We start from the raw sequence: 15,830 nt of genomic DNA on the forward strand, positions 1-15,830 counted from the left end.
TGGAGTCAGGGCAACTGAATGGAACTAGCAGAGCATTTATTGGCCGGGCGCCCTTCCCATTGCCAATGTGGAGTTTTGTTCAGCAGATAATATTCTCAGTGTGCCCAGAGAAATATCCGCCTCTACCTAGGATGGAACTCACAACCTCCTGACTATGAGGGGATGGCTCCACCTCTAGGCCACTGCAATGCTCCTACGGGCAGCAAATCCATTTCATAAAATAAATTTGTTTTTGAGAGACTGCAGAACGAGGTTCGTTGTTCATTTTATTGTGTGTGGTTTTGGTTTTTTTTAAGGCAACAACTAAGTGCAACCTGTAATGGAGACACTGGTCAGGTGACAGGAAGCCATTTTCCAGGTGGAATTGGGCACCGAGGTGACAACGTGGCCTACCAGCAAAACCAGTTCGATTGAGCCATCTTTGGGGATGTAGACATGTGTGGTTGTGTTCTGTTTGAAGATGAGGTGGTGGTGATAGGCTCAGAGATCTATCCCCACTAAAGCAAATAATCATAATCTTTTTAACAACCTCAATCTTTGAACAAGCCTCAACTCCCCAAAACAACAGTTGGCAGCTGGCAGCCTTGGCCCAAATACCGCCCGTTAGCTGTTAAATCACCTCAGTCTTTCCAAGTTCTCGTTTCCGTTATCTCCATATTCCATGAATTTGGGGCAAGGGCGAGGAAACTTAAGGGGGTTGGAAGTGAAGAAAAGGGGGGACAGTTTGCTAGATCACATTGCCACCCAAATTTGGGCGGCATGTAACAAAACTCCTCGTACGGGAGGGCCATTCATTTCCGCGATCAATTGGAAGGACCTGAAAACGGGAGACAAGAAAGATATTGGCAGTTGACCTGCCCTTCTGCAGCTCTACCGCCTTTCGTTACAAATTGGGTTTGAGATTAAACCTGGTTAACCGCGTCCTGATACAGACCGAAACTTCAACTGAGGTTCTGGCATCGAACCTCAACTGCTTTTGAAAAGAGTTCTAGACTTTTAAACGCCGCGGATCTTGGGAGTACACAACCGAGTACAAATTTGCGTCCCGGATGGATCGAATGTAAATGCCGGAGGGAGAAAGAGAAAAAGGCTAGAGGCTAAAAGAAAAATGGTGTGCCCTTTTTTTTTCTCTTTGGCTTTTATAGGAGGGGGAGCAAAACCGGCGGGCCGGGGCAGAAAATCACTGCAGAAAAGGCCAAACTCTGCTCCACATCTGGATAAGCGTCAGACGCCAGGAAAGAAATGCGGAATCTTGGCAGTCGTCACATGAACATATCGTCATAATCCGGAGGGCGAAGGTGGTCGGGATTAGGCCTGAAAGAGGAATGAAAAACGCTTTATTGTCTGGGGGGAGATCTCCAAAACCTCGCCACTTTTAGACTTGTGGACTTCAACTCCCAGAATTCCCCAGCCAACTGTGCTGAAATACAGACCAGGAAGTAGCAGACCTACTCTGGGGTGGCCCCCACACAATATGGAACAGGCTGCCCTCAATGGAAACCGTGATTCGTCTTGTATGGCAATGCCAGAAGACAATAAACATTGTACTTTAGAAGGGAATATGTGTAGCTCATATCGGGTTGAACAATGGCATCCTTGGTGCTCTCTGTTTTTCGTGCAGACGTTTCATGACCCGACTAGGGAACATCATCAGTGCTGTTTATGCAAACACGGAGCAATTCACTCCCTTCTAGCACTGATGACGTTCCTTAGTTGGGTCATAAAACGTCTGCAAGAAAACCACCAAGCTCAGAGAGCACCAAGGACCCTACAATCCTCCTCCTCCTCCCCTTCCTCCTCCTCTCTGCAAACCCCACTCCCTTCTAGCACTGATGACGTTACCTAGTTTGGTAGTGAAAGGTCTGCAAGAAAACAACAAGCTGAGAGAGCCCCAAGGAGACCCCACAGTCATTATCGTAGTAGTAGTAGTTGTCATCGTCCTTCTCCTCCTCCCAAACCCCACTTTCTTCTAGCATTGATGGTGTTACCTAGCTTGGTAGTGAAACGTCTCCAAGAAAACAACTAAGCTCAAAGATCACTAAAGACCCAGTTCTCCTCCTCCTCATCTCCACAATCCTCATTCTCTCCTACCACTGATGACGTTAACCAGCTTGGTAATGAAAGTTGTGCAAGAAAACAATCAAGCTCAGATAATATATAATTATAAATATAAATTATTTGATTTCTATAGCTGCCTAAGCAACGGGCTCTGTGCGGCTCAAAGATCAGAAACATGTACGTTTTGCCTTCAAAATGTTTTTCATTTTGCTTATGTTTTAGAATTATTATTTTTTGTTGGCTTACTTTATTTATTGTGACGAGATGGGCTGCTAGAACTTGGGAGGAAGAAATAAAATAAATAAAACATTTGACTTTTACGATTGGATCCGGCTTTTTGCTTTTAACAATTTTGGCTTTTCTTTTTCCTTTAAACGTTTTTTTAAATACTTTTTAAAAAAAGTTTTTGGCTTTCTAAATACAGACAAGACCTTTGACTGATATGGTCAGGATTTTCAGGTCTTTATGGATTTATTGCAATTAAATCTACGTTTTCCCAGTTAATATGGTTTAAGGAAGTGTGGGTGTCATGGCCCCATCGGAGTCTGAATCTGAGGAGGAAGACTAACAGCCGACAGGGAGTGGGAGTGTGGCTCCGTTGGCTGTGGAGGAAACTGGGGAAGGGCAAAGTCTGGCTGGGCAGAGCAGGGAAGAGGTAGAACAAGGGAGAGGGGAATTCAGAGGAAGACCCAGGCCCACCCCATCTTCATCCTAGGGCATGCAGGGAGGAGCAGAGAGCAATGTGAGTTGCATGGCTTACGGGGGAGGAAAGGGCCCTGATTCCCTTCATTAGCCACACCTGGGAAGAGAGTTTATAAGAGATGTAATGCTGAGTGCGGCAGCTGCTGGGAACAAACTGTGAGTTTATCTTGTGTTGACTTTGGTTATCTGCGTTCCTGGCATCCTCCCAACCGAGTTGAATTACTGCCGTGCCCTGCCGGACTAATTACCTCAGTTTGGCTTGATTGGACTTTAAGTTACAGTTTGTGTTTACCCTGTTTTGGACTAAATTTTCTGCAGTTAAAGGCTCTTCCTGGCAGAGTTTTTCTCCAGTCAAAAGTAACCAGGACATTGGGGGAAAAGTTGGAGCTAATAAAGGGACTCTTATTGATTATCTGATTGTGTTGCTTTTGTGCCATGCCCCTTTGGGTCATCACAGTTGGGTTTTTTTTTAACTGATGGTTTTAGCACAGAGATGGTTGATGGGAGCAGGAGGAAAACGCTGTCAGATAAAGACATAATCCTAGAATAAAATCCCAGCGTTGTGTTTACGTAAGATGCTTAACTCAGTTATGCAGCTAATCTCAGGCCATCTGGATGAGCTGGGTTGAAACCGGCTAAGCCGCAAAACTACCAGAATCCATCGAAATTAAACCAAGGCCAAGATTAAATTGTGGCACATATTACGCGCATCAATTACAGCACCTGAGGTAAAATGTTAATACAGGTTAGTCTTCGACGTACGGACGTAATCGAGCCCAGAATTTCTGTTGCTAAAACAAGACAGTTGTTAAGTGAGTTTTGCCTCATTTTACAACCTTTCGCACCACCATTGTGAAGTGAATCACTGCCTTGGTTAAGTTGGTCACAAGGTTGTTAAGCGAATCGGGCTTCCCCGTTGAATTTGTTCGTCAGACGGTTGCAAAAGGGGATCATGTGACGTCCGGCACATTACGCCCGTCATAAATGCGAGTCAGTAGCCTGAATTTTGATCCCGTGACCACAGGGAGGCTGCAAATGGTCTTAAGTCTGAAAAACGGTCCTAAGTCACTTCGTTCGGTGCCGTTGTATCTTCGGTCACTAAATGAACCATTGTAAGTCAAGGACTACCTTGTATTCTTCTTTTGATCCCCATGGGCACATTCCCCAATTTGAGGTAAAATTTAGATCAGGTAGTCCTCGACTTACGACCGATTGGTTAGTGGCATTTCCAAGTTACGACGGACTACTCGTTGAGTGACCGTTTCAAGTTTAGCCCCTCAATGGGTTGTTAAATTCTCAACAAATGCAGAAGGAGCACATTTTGAAAAAAATCCCACTTTTCAGCAGTTCAATGAGGATTTCCACAATACTTACCCAGGCCGGCGGGCCCCTGGGGGTCCAAACGGGTCAAACCGGGCCCCTGGAGGAATAGAACCAGGGGGGAGTCTGCTGGGGAGCCCAGAAGAGGGGTCCAGGACAGGATTTCGAAATCCCGATCGAAGCGGATCGAAGATCATTCCTCCACCCCGGCCTCTGAGGAAGAGAATCAAGAGTGAATTAGAGTTAGTTTGCTCTTGTGGTTAATGCACCGGATTAGAAACCAGGAGATGGTGAATTCTAGTCCTATCTTATACAAAAAAGCCAGCTGGGTGAGTTTGGGCCAATCGCCAGGAGACTGGGAGTTCTAGTCCTGCCTTAGCCATGAAACGTAACTAGGAGACTTTGGGGCAATCAATGGGAGACTGGGAGTTCTAGTCCTGCCTTATGCAGGAAAGCTGGCTGGTGATTTGCAGTCAATCACTGGGAGACTGGGAGTTCTAGTCCTTTCTTAGACATAAAAGCTGGCTGGGTGAGTTTGGGCCAATGACTGGGAGACTGGGAGTTCTAGTCCTGCCTTATGCAGGAAAGCTGGCTGGTGATTTGCAGCCAATCACTGGGAGACTGGGAGTTCTAGTCCTTTCTTAGACATAAAAGCCGGCTGGGTGAGTTTGGGCCAATGACTAGGAGACTGGGAGTTCTAGCCCTGCCTTACAGAGGAAAGCTGGCTGTGTGACTATGAGCCAATCACCGGGAGTCGGTGAGTTCTAGTCCCATCTTAGGCATGAAAGCTGGCTGGGTGACTTTGGGCCAATTGCCAGGAGACTGGGAGTTGTAGTCATGTCTTAAGACAATAAAAGCCATCTGAAGTCAATCATTCTCTCTCAGCCCAACCCACCTCACAAGGTTGCTGTTGTGGGGAAAATAGGACAAAGAAGGAGAATAACCCTCTCCAGTTAGCTATAAAAGCAATAAAGGTGAGATATCAAAATCTAATTAAAATTAAAAACATGCAAATCTGGTCAATTGATGGGTTGGGAGGTCATCTGCCCAAGGAAGCTTCTAGCTACCTGAGGCATTCTGGGAATTGAAGTCTTCAAAGTCGTTAAAAGGTTGAGAAACAACCTTGGATGAATTGTAAAAAAGACAACCCACGAAATGAGGGATCGACTTACGCCAAAGGATCCAGATCTTGTCTGCCGATATTGAACGGATCAAGCGGATCTGGCCTGAAAGAGAACTCATTTTCATTACAGTATCAGACAACGGATCTAAGGGACCCCGGAATAGGCGAAACGGGGACCCTCCTGGGGACATAGCGGGCGTCCCATCATTCTAGTCCTCAGTGAGGTCCACAGATCCACAAACCGGGCGCGGTCAAGCCCACCAAAGCCCAAGGCACTCACCAGTTGGGCTGGCGGCTGCCGTGAGGATGCTGAGGCGGGATCCAGAGGGGGTCGTGGTCAGGGGGATTGGGCGGGGAGGGGTTCCTCTCCCGTTTGGGCTCTTCCTCCTTGGCGCCGGTTGGCCTCTTCAAGGTTTCAAACGGGGAGAGTATGTGATGGACAATCTGGTTCTGCAACTCCTCCACGTTCCGATATACCCTGTAAAAAGGGGCAAGGAGTCATTGGATGCCAGGAATCATGTACACGCGGTCCTTGATTTACCACCGTTTTTTCCCCCCACTTATGACCATTGGCACATCCCTGTGGTCACGTGATCAAAAGTCAGACACTTGGCAACTGACTGGGATCTGGGTGGCTTTGGGCCAATCACCAGGAGAGAGTGAGTTCTAGTCCTGACATAAACGTGAAAGCCATCTGGATGACTTTGGACCGATCACCAGGAGACAGGGAGTTCTAGTTCTAAGACAAACATGAAAGTCATCTGGGCGACTTTGGATTGATCCCCAGGAAGATAGAGTTCTAGTCTCACCTTAGGCATGAAAGCCATCTGGATGACTTTGGGCCAATCAACAGGAGACAAAGAGTTCTAGTCCTGCATAAATATGAAAGTCACCTGGATGACTTTGGGCCGATCAATAGGAGACAGGGAGTTCTAGTTCTAAGATAAAAATGAAAGTCATCTGGGTGACTTTGGGCCAATCACCAGGAGACAAAGAGTTCTAGTCCTGACATAAACATGAAAGCTATCTGGATGACTTTGGGCCGATCAACAGGAGACAGGGAGTTCTAGTTCCAAGATAAATATGAAAGCAATCTGGATGGCTTTGGGCCAATCACCAGGAGACAGGGAGTTCTAGTCCTAACATAAACATGAAAGCCATCTGGGTGACTTTGGGCCAATCACCAGGAGATGGTGAGTTCTAGTCCTGACATAAATATGAAAGTCACCTGGATGACTTTGGGCCGATCAATAGGAGACAGGGAGTTCTAGTTCTAAGATAAAAATGAAAGTCATCTGGGTGACTTTGGGCCAATCACCAGGAGACAAAGAGTTCTAGTCCTGACATAAATATGAAAGTCACCTGGATGACTTTGGGCCGATCAACAGGAGACAGGGAGTTCTAGTTCCAAGATAAATATGAAAGCAATCTGGGTGGCTTTGGGCCAATCACCAGGAGACAGGGAGTTCTAGTCCTAACATAAACATGAAAGCCATCTGGGTGACTTTGGGCAAATCACCAGGAGATGGTGAGTTCTAGTCCTGACATAAATATGAAAGCCATCTGGGTGGCTTTGGGCCGATCAACAGGAGACAGGGAGTTATAGTCCTGATATAAATATGAAAGTCACCTGGATGACTTTGGGCCGATCAATAGGAGACAGGGAGTTCTAGTCCTAACATAAACATGAAAGCCATCTGGGTGACTTTGGGCCGATCAACAGGAGACAGAAAGTTCTAGTTCTAACATAAATATGAAAGTCATCTGGATGACTTTGGGCCGATCACCAGGAGACAAAGAGTTCTAGTCCTGATATAAATATGAAAGTCACCTGGATGACTTTGGGCCGATCAATAGGAGACAGGGAGTTCTAGTCCTAACATAAACACCATCTGGGTGACTTTGGGCCGATCAACAGGAGACAGAAAGTTCTAGTTCTAAGATAAATATGAAAATCATCTGGATGACTTTGGGCCAATCACCAGCAGACAAAGAGTTCTAGTCCTGACATAAATATGAAAGTCATCTGGGTGGCTTTGGGCCAATCACCAGGAGACAGGGAGTTCTAGTCCTGACATAAACATGAAAGCCATCTGGATGACTTTGGGACGATCACCAGGAGATAGAGAGTTCTAGTCTCACCTTAGGCATGAAAGCCAGATGGGTGACTTTGGGTCGGTCTCTCTCTCTCAGCCCAACCCACCTCACAGGGTTGTTGTTGCAGGGAAAATGGGAGGAGGAAGGATTACTAAGTACGTTTGCTGCTTTGAGTCATTTATAAAAATAAAAGCTGTGATATATTGATCCATACATAAAAATTAATAAATTCCATGCTTGCCCTGTACAGATCCCAGCAACCCAGGCCTCTGTGTACGAATGGCCCACCCATTTTATGCCACCCCAACCCTTTCTATAACCCCTCCTTAAATAAGTGGAAAGAACTTCAATTACTTGTCAAAATCTGCCAGATGTTCTGGATCCACAAAGTCGGTCACTTTCAAGGTCAGATCTGTCACTTTCTGTGTTTTGGGATCCTGGATGGAGAAGGGCAGAAAACAACAGTGAAGCAAAAAGCTGGAACTTAACCCTCCGTAGGATGTCCTTAAAAAAAAAACTTTTCCCAAAAGACTTTCTTTTTTTGGTTTCTTTTTCCTTTGCAAACTATCTAAGAGAAGTTTGTTGGAGGAATAACAGGGTCAGAAGGGACCTTGGAGGTCTTCTAGTCCAACCCCCAGCTCAAGCAAAAGACCCTATACTATTTCAGACAAATGTCTGTGTCCAGTCTCTTCTTAAAAACCTCCAGTGATCAAGCACCCACAACTTCTGGTGGCAAGCAGTTCCACTGGTTAATTATCCGAAAGTTTCTCCTTACTTCCAGGTTGCTTCTCTCCTTGATTAGTTTCCATCCGTTGCTTCTTGCTCTCAGGTGCTTTGGGGAAATAATTTGACTCCCTCTTCTCTTTGGCAGCCCCTCAAATATTGGAAGACTGCTATCTTATCACCCCAAATCCTTCTTTTATCTAGACTGCCATACCCAATACCTGCAAACGACCGCAGGCAAACTTACCTCACTGCGCATGCGCGCGCCTTACAGCTGACTTTCGGCAGGTTTGAGGCCTTTTTCAGCTTCCCAGAGGCCTGAGGACGGCTTCTGCAGGCTTTACAGGCCAAAAACTAGGCCTGTTTCATCACTTCCTGTTTTTTCCGAAAATACCAGAAGTGACGAAACGGGCCTAGTTTTCGGCCTGCAACACCTGCAGAAGCCTTCCTCAAGCCTCTGGGAGGCTGAAAAAGGCCTCAAACTAGCCGAAAATTGGCACGTGAGCACAAGCGTGCACACAATTTTTGGCACAGGAGCCCAAAAAGGTTAACCACCACCGGTATAGGGTCTCCTGCTTGAGCAGGGGGTCAGACAAGAAGACCTCCAAGGTCCCTTCCAATTCTGGCATTCTGTTCTGTTCTGTTCTCCGAAGTACCAGAGAGCAGGACAAGAAATAACGGATGGAAAGCTTACCAAGGAGAGATCCAATCTTGAATTAAGGAGCAATTTCCTGACAGTGAGGACATTTAATCAGCGGAACAACTTCCCTCCAGAAATTGTGGGTACCATTTTTTGCGGTAAAGGGGGACCTTTTTGAAAATGAAACAAAACCCAAAGGACAGCTTTCTGAAATGACGGAGGGCGTGGCCATTGTAAACCATGATGTATGTGAGATCACTTTTCCGACCTGTCCATTGCACTTAATTGTACCCTTGATTGGATAGATAACAACATCCGTCAATTTTGACAATTTTAAGGTGGGTGGACTTCAACTCCCAGAACTCCCTAACTAGCCCTGCCAGCTCTGCTGCGGAATTCTGGCAGCTGAAGTCCACCCCATTTTTAAAACTGTGAAGGGAGAGACATGTTGGTGTTGTGGCCGACCAGTCGAGCTGGTGGCAGACTCGGACAGTGAGGAGGTTGGGGAGGAACCTGGGCCAGTCCTGGAGTCTGGGGAAGGCTCTGATGAGGGCTCTGCGTCGGACACATAGATGGGGCCAGGGCCCTCCGACAGTTATCAGCTGCCTTCAGAGTCGGAGATCAGTGGGGAAGAAGAACAGCTGGAGCCTGTTCCCAGTGTGCGCATGCACAGAGCTGCCAGAAGAAGGGAACAGCTAAGGAACAAGGGTCGACTCGGGAGTAAAGGCTCAGGTGGACGGTGAATGGCCCCTCCCATAGGGAATAAAAGAGGAACGAAAGGGGAGTGGGGCTTTGCGGAAGACAATTAGTTCAATTCATTAGGGTGAAGATCTGTTCCTGACTTCTTGCCAAGTCATTGCTGCTACAGCGTGCGGTTTGGAAGCTATCGGCCTGGCAACTCTCCACGCCGGATAAAGGTCTGTGGTTGTAAATCACTCTTGAAAGATTGTTCGCCAGGACGTTGCTGGATGCGAATGAGAGAAATTCACATTAGCCTAAATAAAAGGGGTTTTGTCAGGATGTGGAGTCGGCTTCGTGATTTTGGGAAGCCTGGGTCAGAACAGTTGGGTGTCTCTCGGACCCAAAACATTTGCTGGGCTTTGAGAGAACAATGGGGTGACCTGGTAGGGGGGTACTCCTCAGACCCATGACTCTCCCCCTTCCAGCTTCTGCTCTGAGTTCAAAAGAGACCAAAATCTTTAGGCAATGTCCAGTCCATAAGACTTTGACTGCTCTGGGTTTTCATCTCCATCCTTCGAGAGAAGAATTAAATGCAAAGTTTTCTTCTCCGTTAGGGGAGCCCGAATCAGTGCCCCCTGCCCCCAAAAGCAGCCTCACCATGACGTTGAGAATGATGCTGTTGTCCATCAAAATGGCCTTCACCAGCAGGTCGTGGGAATCGTCCTTCAGTCGGTAGCGCAGAGTGTAGAGTTCCTTGTCCGCGTTCCAGCCGGCAGGAAGCATTTCCGACTTCCTCTCGTTGGGGGCCGCCTGAAGGAAGACCCCCCGGGCAGGGGGTACAGTTAAACGTGGAGTCCTTGGTGCTCTCTGACCTTGGATGGTTTTCTTGCGGACATTTCATGACCCAGCTAGGGAATATCATCAGTGCTAGAAGGGAGGGAGAGGAGGAAGGAAGGAAGGAAGGAAGGAAGGAAGGAAGGAAGGAAGGAAGGAAGGAAGGAAGGAAGGAAGGAAGGAAGGAAGGAAGGAAGGAAGGAAGGAAGGAAGGAAGGAAGGAAGACTGTGGGGTCCTCTGACCTTGGATATTTTCTTGCAGATGTTTCATGAAACTAGGGAACATCATCAGTGCTAGAAGGGAGGGAGAGGAGGAGAAGGAAGGAAGGAAGGAAGGAAGGAAGGAAGGAAGGAAGGAAGGAAGGAAGGAAGGAAGGAAGGAAGGAAGGAAGGAAGGAAGACTGTGGGGTCCTTGGTGCTCTCTGACCTTGGATATTTTCTTGCAGATGTTTCATGACCCAACTAGGGAACATCATCAGTGCTAGAAGGAGAGGGGTTTTCAGAGAAGAGGAAGAAGAAGAGGAGGAGGACTATGGGGTCCTTGGTGCTCTCTGACCTTGGTTGTTTTCTTGCAGACTTTTTATGACCCAGCTAGGGAACATTGGGGATAAAGGGGGGAGGAATAATAAAGAGGAAGACAGTGACTGTGGGGTCCTTGGTGCTCCCTGAGCTGGGTTGCTTTCTTGCAGACGTTTCATGACCCAGCTAGGTAACATCATCAATGCTAGAAGGGAGTGGGGTTTGTGGAGAGGAAGAGGAGGGCTCTTGGGTCCTCGGTGCTCTCTGAACCGGGTTTTTTTTCTTGCAGACTACTCATGACCCAACTAGGTAATGTCATCAGTGCTAAAAGGAAGTTGAGTTTGCTCTCTGGTTATACAAACAATGGTAAATAACAGTTTATATGAAAAAAATAAAATAAATAAAATAATTGAAATAACTAAAATAATACATAAAATAAAATAATACATGATAAAATAAAATATATACAATAAATAAAATAATAGATAAAATAATAGATGAAATAATTAAAACAAAATAATAGATAAAATAAAGTAGATAAAATAAAACAAAACAAAACAAAACTGAGAAATGAACAATCCAGGGGAAGGACCTCATGCCACCTACCCGACACAGCTCCGAGTTTAAATGCCTGTTTGCTGTATGTTATCTTTATTTTCTGCCCTGAATTCCTACATACAGGCAGTCCTCGACTTACAACGGTTCGTTTAGTGGCCATTCAAAGTTACAACGGCATTGGGAAAAGCGAGTTATGACCGTTTTTCACACCTACAACCCTGGCAGCAAATCCCCCATGGTCACGGGATCAAAATTCGGACTCCTTGGCCACCGGCTCCTATTTACGACGGTCGCAGTGTACCCCAGGGGTCACTTGATTCCCCCTTTGGTGACCGCCTGACTAGAAAAATCAATGGGGAACTGGTGTCAGGCCCCTGTCAGAGTCGGAATCCGAGGAGGAATGGGCCCTGATTCCCTTCGTTAGCCATAGCTGAGAAGAGAGTTGATAAGTTGTAGGGGGCGTGCATAAGCGCACCATCGTGCCTACCGTCCCTGTCCTATTGTTTCTCTTATTCTTTTATTTTTCTTATATGTACCCATTTCATGTATTCACAACTATGTATACACTTATACTTATTATCTTGTAAACAATTGGCAAATCAAATAAATAAATAAATAAATAAAAATAAAGAAAGGGAGGCTGCTGGAAGAAAACGTGACTTTATCCTGTGTTGTCGTGACTTATCTGTGTTCCTGGCATCTTCCCAACCGTGCGAGTTTTGCCATGCTTTCAAGCCTGAAATTCTTGTTCCTGCCCTGCCAACCAATTACTTCAGTTTGGCTTGTTTGGACTTTAAGTTACAGTTTGTGTTGACCACGTTTTGGACTTAATTCTCTGCAGTCAAAGAGTGAGGACCCAAAGGGGTGTGGCACAACAACAACAAAGTCACAAAAGTAGGTAAAGTCCCTTTAATTCCTCCAACTTGGCCCCCAATGTCCAATTATCATCAGATGGAGAAAAAAACTCTCCTGAGAACAGTTTTTTAAAAGGGAAGAAATTCGGTCCGAACCCAAAGTACATATAAATTATCAATAAAAACCAACACAAACCACAGCTGCAGCAATGAACAAGACAGGGCAGGATAAGGAATTACAGACTTCAAAAGATAACAAAACACACACAGCTGGGAGGACGCCAGAACTCAGATAAGACTTGACAAACCAAATTAATTCACGCTTTGCTTTCAGCAAGGTGCTGTGCGCAAACGCCCTTTTAAAATCCTGTTTTCCCAGCTGCAGCTAATGAAGGAAATCAAGGCCCTTTTCTCCCCCGTAAGCCATGTTGCTCCCTTATCTGTTCCTCCCTGTGTGGCCTAGGATGCAGAGCGCCTGGGCCTGGGTCTTCCTTTGAATGCCCAGCCGGCCTGTACCCTTCCCCCATTTCCTCCACAGCCCCCAGAGCCACACTCCCACTCCCTGTCAGCTGCTCGGCCTCCCCCTCAGAATCAGATTCCAACAGGGGCACGCAAAGGCTGTTCCTGGGAGAGTTTTTCTCCAGCCAGAACAAAGGTGGTGAATTCAGCAGGTTCTGACCAGTTCTGGAGAACTGGTAGTGGAAATTTTGAGTAGTTCGGAGAACCGGCAAATCCCACTTCTGACTGAAGATTTTCCAATATCCTTCCCCTGCCATGCCCACCAAGCCATGCCCACAGAACCAGTAGTAAAAAAAAAAAATTGAATCCCACCACTGAGGCGGAAGGGAAGCTGGACATTGGGGGCAAAGTTGGAGATAATTAAGGGACTCTTCTTGCTTATTTGACTGTGTGGCCTTCGCGCCACGCCCCCTTGGATCCTCACGTAACAAATGTCTCGCTCAACAACGTATGTTTGGGGGCTCAACTGCAGTTGTAAGTCGAGGACTACCTCTATCCTTCCCATTAAAAGCAACGCACGAGGTGTTTTGGAGCACTCAAAAGGTAGCTTGGTTAGCAAACGATTCGCGTCGCTGATTTCGGGCGCCAGGCCAGCCTCAAACCCATTCGTGCAAATTCCCCTCGCCTCCATTAGGCCCCCTGTTATGAATTATTATTTTTTTGCAGTGCTGTAAATTTTCTTTCAGGTGGTTTGCCCTTTAGAAAACTTTGTGCAATGTTTATTTATATAGATTTTATGTAGACAAGGCTGCTGTGTGTCTTTGTCCCTTTAAAATATCTGGAGTTCAACTCCCAGAATTCTGGGAGTTGAAGTCCAGACATCTTAAAGCAGCAACCTATGAGAAACTTCCAACCGGGGCTTTTCAAACTTGTCATTCTCTAGACTTCAGCCAGCAATGCATTCTGGGAATTGAAGTTTAGAACCAGCATTTTCCAACCTCGGCCACTAGGTGTGGACTTCAACTCCCAGCGTCCCACAGCCAGCAATGCATTCTGGGAGCTGAAGTCCGGTCCTCTTAAAGGTGCCAACGTTGAGAAACAAGAACCCAGATTTTTTTTGAGTTCCTGAGTAGTTTGAGTCTTACCTATCATCTTATGTCTTGGGAACTGGATTGATTGATTGACTGATTGATTAATTGATTGATTAATGTACATGCTGCCGATGCCCCTGATAGGGCAACCACTGGATGCCAGGTAGAGGGATGCATTTATTAATAAATAACAAATCAATGTCCTAATTTAATAAGTAAAAATATTCATTAAAAAGGGAGGCATGAATTTTATATTATTATTATTATTATTATTATTATTATTATTATTATTATTATTATTATTATTATTATTACTATTATTATTACTATTACTATTGTTGTTGTTGTTGTTATTGTTATTATTATTTCAAAAATTCAAAACTATGTACTCCGTTCCATCCCCTTCCCAAAACTTTCCACCCCATCTAGTCTCCCCTTACCGCCCCCCCTCTTAAAGCAGGAAAAAGGGGCGACCGCAATAATCGAGGGCCGCTTTTGCAAAACAAAGGCGCGGGTCAGACTGCAAAAGGCAGGAGTTGCAACCGGGCGCCCGCGCAGAGCCTGAAGCCGCCCGCCGGCCTCCTCCTGCAAAAAGCCCTTTTCTTTCCGGCCTGCGCGCTGCACCGGACGGATCTCGGCCGTGTGTTGCGTGTCTGGTGTGTGTGTGTTGTGTGTGTGTGTGAGGCTTACCTGGTCCCCGGTGCCCAGGCAGCGGTAGTCGCGCGTGATGAGCTTCCAATGCACGAAGCAAAGCAGGGCGTCCTGCCCGCAGCCCACCTCGGGCGCCACCGAGTTGTACAGCAGCTCCAAGCCGGCCATGGTGCCTCCTAAGCCGCCGCCTCCTGCAACAGAAGCGCTCGGGGAAGGAGGACGAGAGACCCGCCTCCCCGGCCGGGAAAGCGAAAGTAGCCGACGCGGGGAAACGCCCGCCCGGCTCCGCCTCCCGCTTTGCCCTGGGAGAGATCAGCTGGGCTGCTCCGTTTCGTCCCTCCCCATCCCGAGGTTGCAGAGCCCATCCTCCGCAGCCCGGCCGGGGAGGATGGGCTGGAGGTACTAATACCACTCTATAAAGCCTTAGTAAGGCCACACCTGGTGCCCTAAGCACTGACAAATCTTGGTGCTCCACTCCTTTGGGCATACAAGATTTATTTTTTATTTTTTTACAAATCTTCATTATTATTATTTTTCTTTCTCAACTTTGGGGTTCCCCCTTTGGGTCTGGTACCCTAAACCCGTGCTTAGTCTGCTTAATGGTTAATACACCACTCGGTGCATCCAGTTTTGGTCACCACATTATAAAAAAGATGTTGAGACTCTGGAAAGAGTGCAGAGAAGAGCAACAAAGAGGATTAGGGGACTGGAGACTAAAACATACAATGAACGGTTGCAGGACCTGGGCCTGGCTAGTCTAGGGAAGAGAAGGACCAGGGGGGACAGGAGAGCATCTTCCAATATTTGAGGGGCTGCCCCAGAGAGGAGGAAAGGGGTCAAGCTATTTTCTAAAGCGCTTTTGAAGGCCAGACAAGGAACAATGGATGGAAACTGAACAAGGAGAGATTTAACCTGGAAACAAGGAGAAACTTTCTGACAGTGAGAACAATCAACTGATGGAGCAGAATTTGCCTTCGGAAGTTATGGGAGCTTCACTTGAGACTTTCAAGAAGAGATTGGACTGCCGTTTGTCAGAAATGGTGTAGGATCTCCTGCTTGGGCGGGGGTTGGATTAGATGATCTCTACAAGGTCCCTTCCAACTCTGTTAATCGGTAAATCTGTTACTGCACCCAGTTTTGGTCCCCACATTATAAATGTCAGGTTATTGTCAGACTTGACAATAAAAAAGATGTTGAGACTCTAGAAAAAGTACAGAGAAGAGCAACCAGGATGATGAGGGGACTGGAGGCTAAAACATATGATGAACAGTTGCAGGAACTGGGCCTGGCTAGTCTAGTGAAGAGAAGGACCAGGGGAGACAGGATAGCATCTTCCAATATTTGAGGGGCTGCCACAGGGAGGAGGAAGGGGTCAAGCTATTTTCTAAAGACCCTGAAGGCCAGACAAGGAATAATGGATGGAAACTGAACAAGGAGAGAGATTCAACCTGGAAATAAGGAGAAACTTTCTGACAGTGAGAACAATCAACCCATGGAACAGAAGTGGCCTTCAGAAGTTG

At 46.6% G+C, this 15,830-nt stretch overlaps 1 protein-coding gene across 1 annotated transcript; it reads right to left on the reverse strand.

Moving 5' to 3' along the window:
- Positions 1 to 249: 249 nt before the first annotated feature.
- On the reverse strand, positions 250 to 14,508 carry PSMF1 (proteasome inhibitor subunit 1). The gene is made up of 7 exons (XM_087959142.1): positions 14,350 to 14,508; positions 10,002 to 10,154; positions 7,655 to 7,737; positions 5,484 to 5,681; positions 5,253 to 5,306; positions 4,135 to 4,293; positions 250 to 1,314 (listed from the first exon to the last, which is right to left on the reverse strand). Exons 1-7 carry the CDS (start codon positions 14,476 to 14,478, stop codon positions 1,263 to 1,265), a joined length of 828 nt encoding a protein of 275 aa, XP_087815268.1. The 5' UTR covers positions 14,479 to 14,508; the 3' UTR covers positions 250 to 1,262.
- Between the last annotated feature and the right edge of the window lie 1,322 nt (positions 14,509 to 15,830).

The sequence above is a fragment of the Notechis scutatus genome, chromosome 3 (assembly GCF_049901735.1).
Source record: "Notechis scutatus isolate UNSWTSFEM ecotype Mainland chromosome 3, rNotScu1.2, whole genome shotgun sequence".
Taxonomy (NCBI): domain Eukaryota; kingdom Metazoa; phylum Chordata; class Lepidosauria; order Squamata; family Elapidae; genus Notechis; species Notechis scutatus.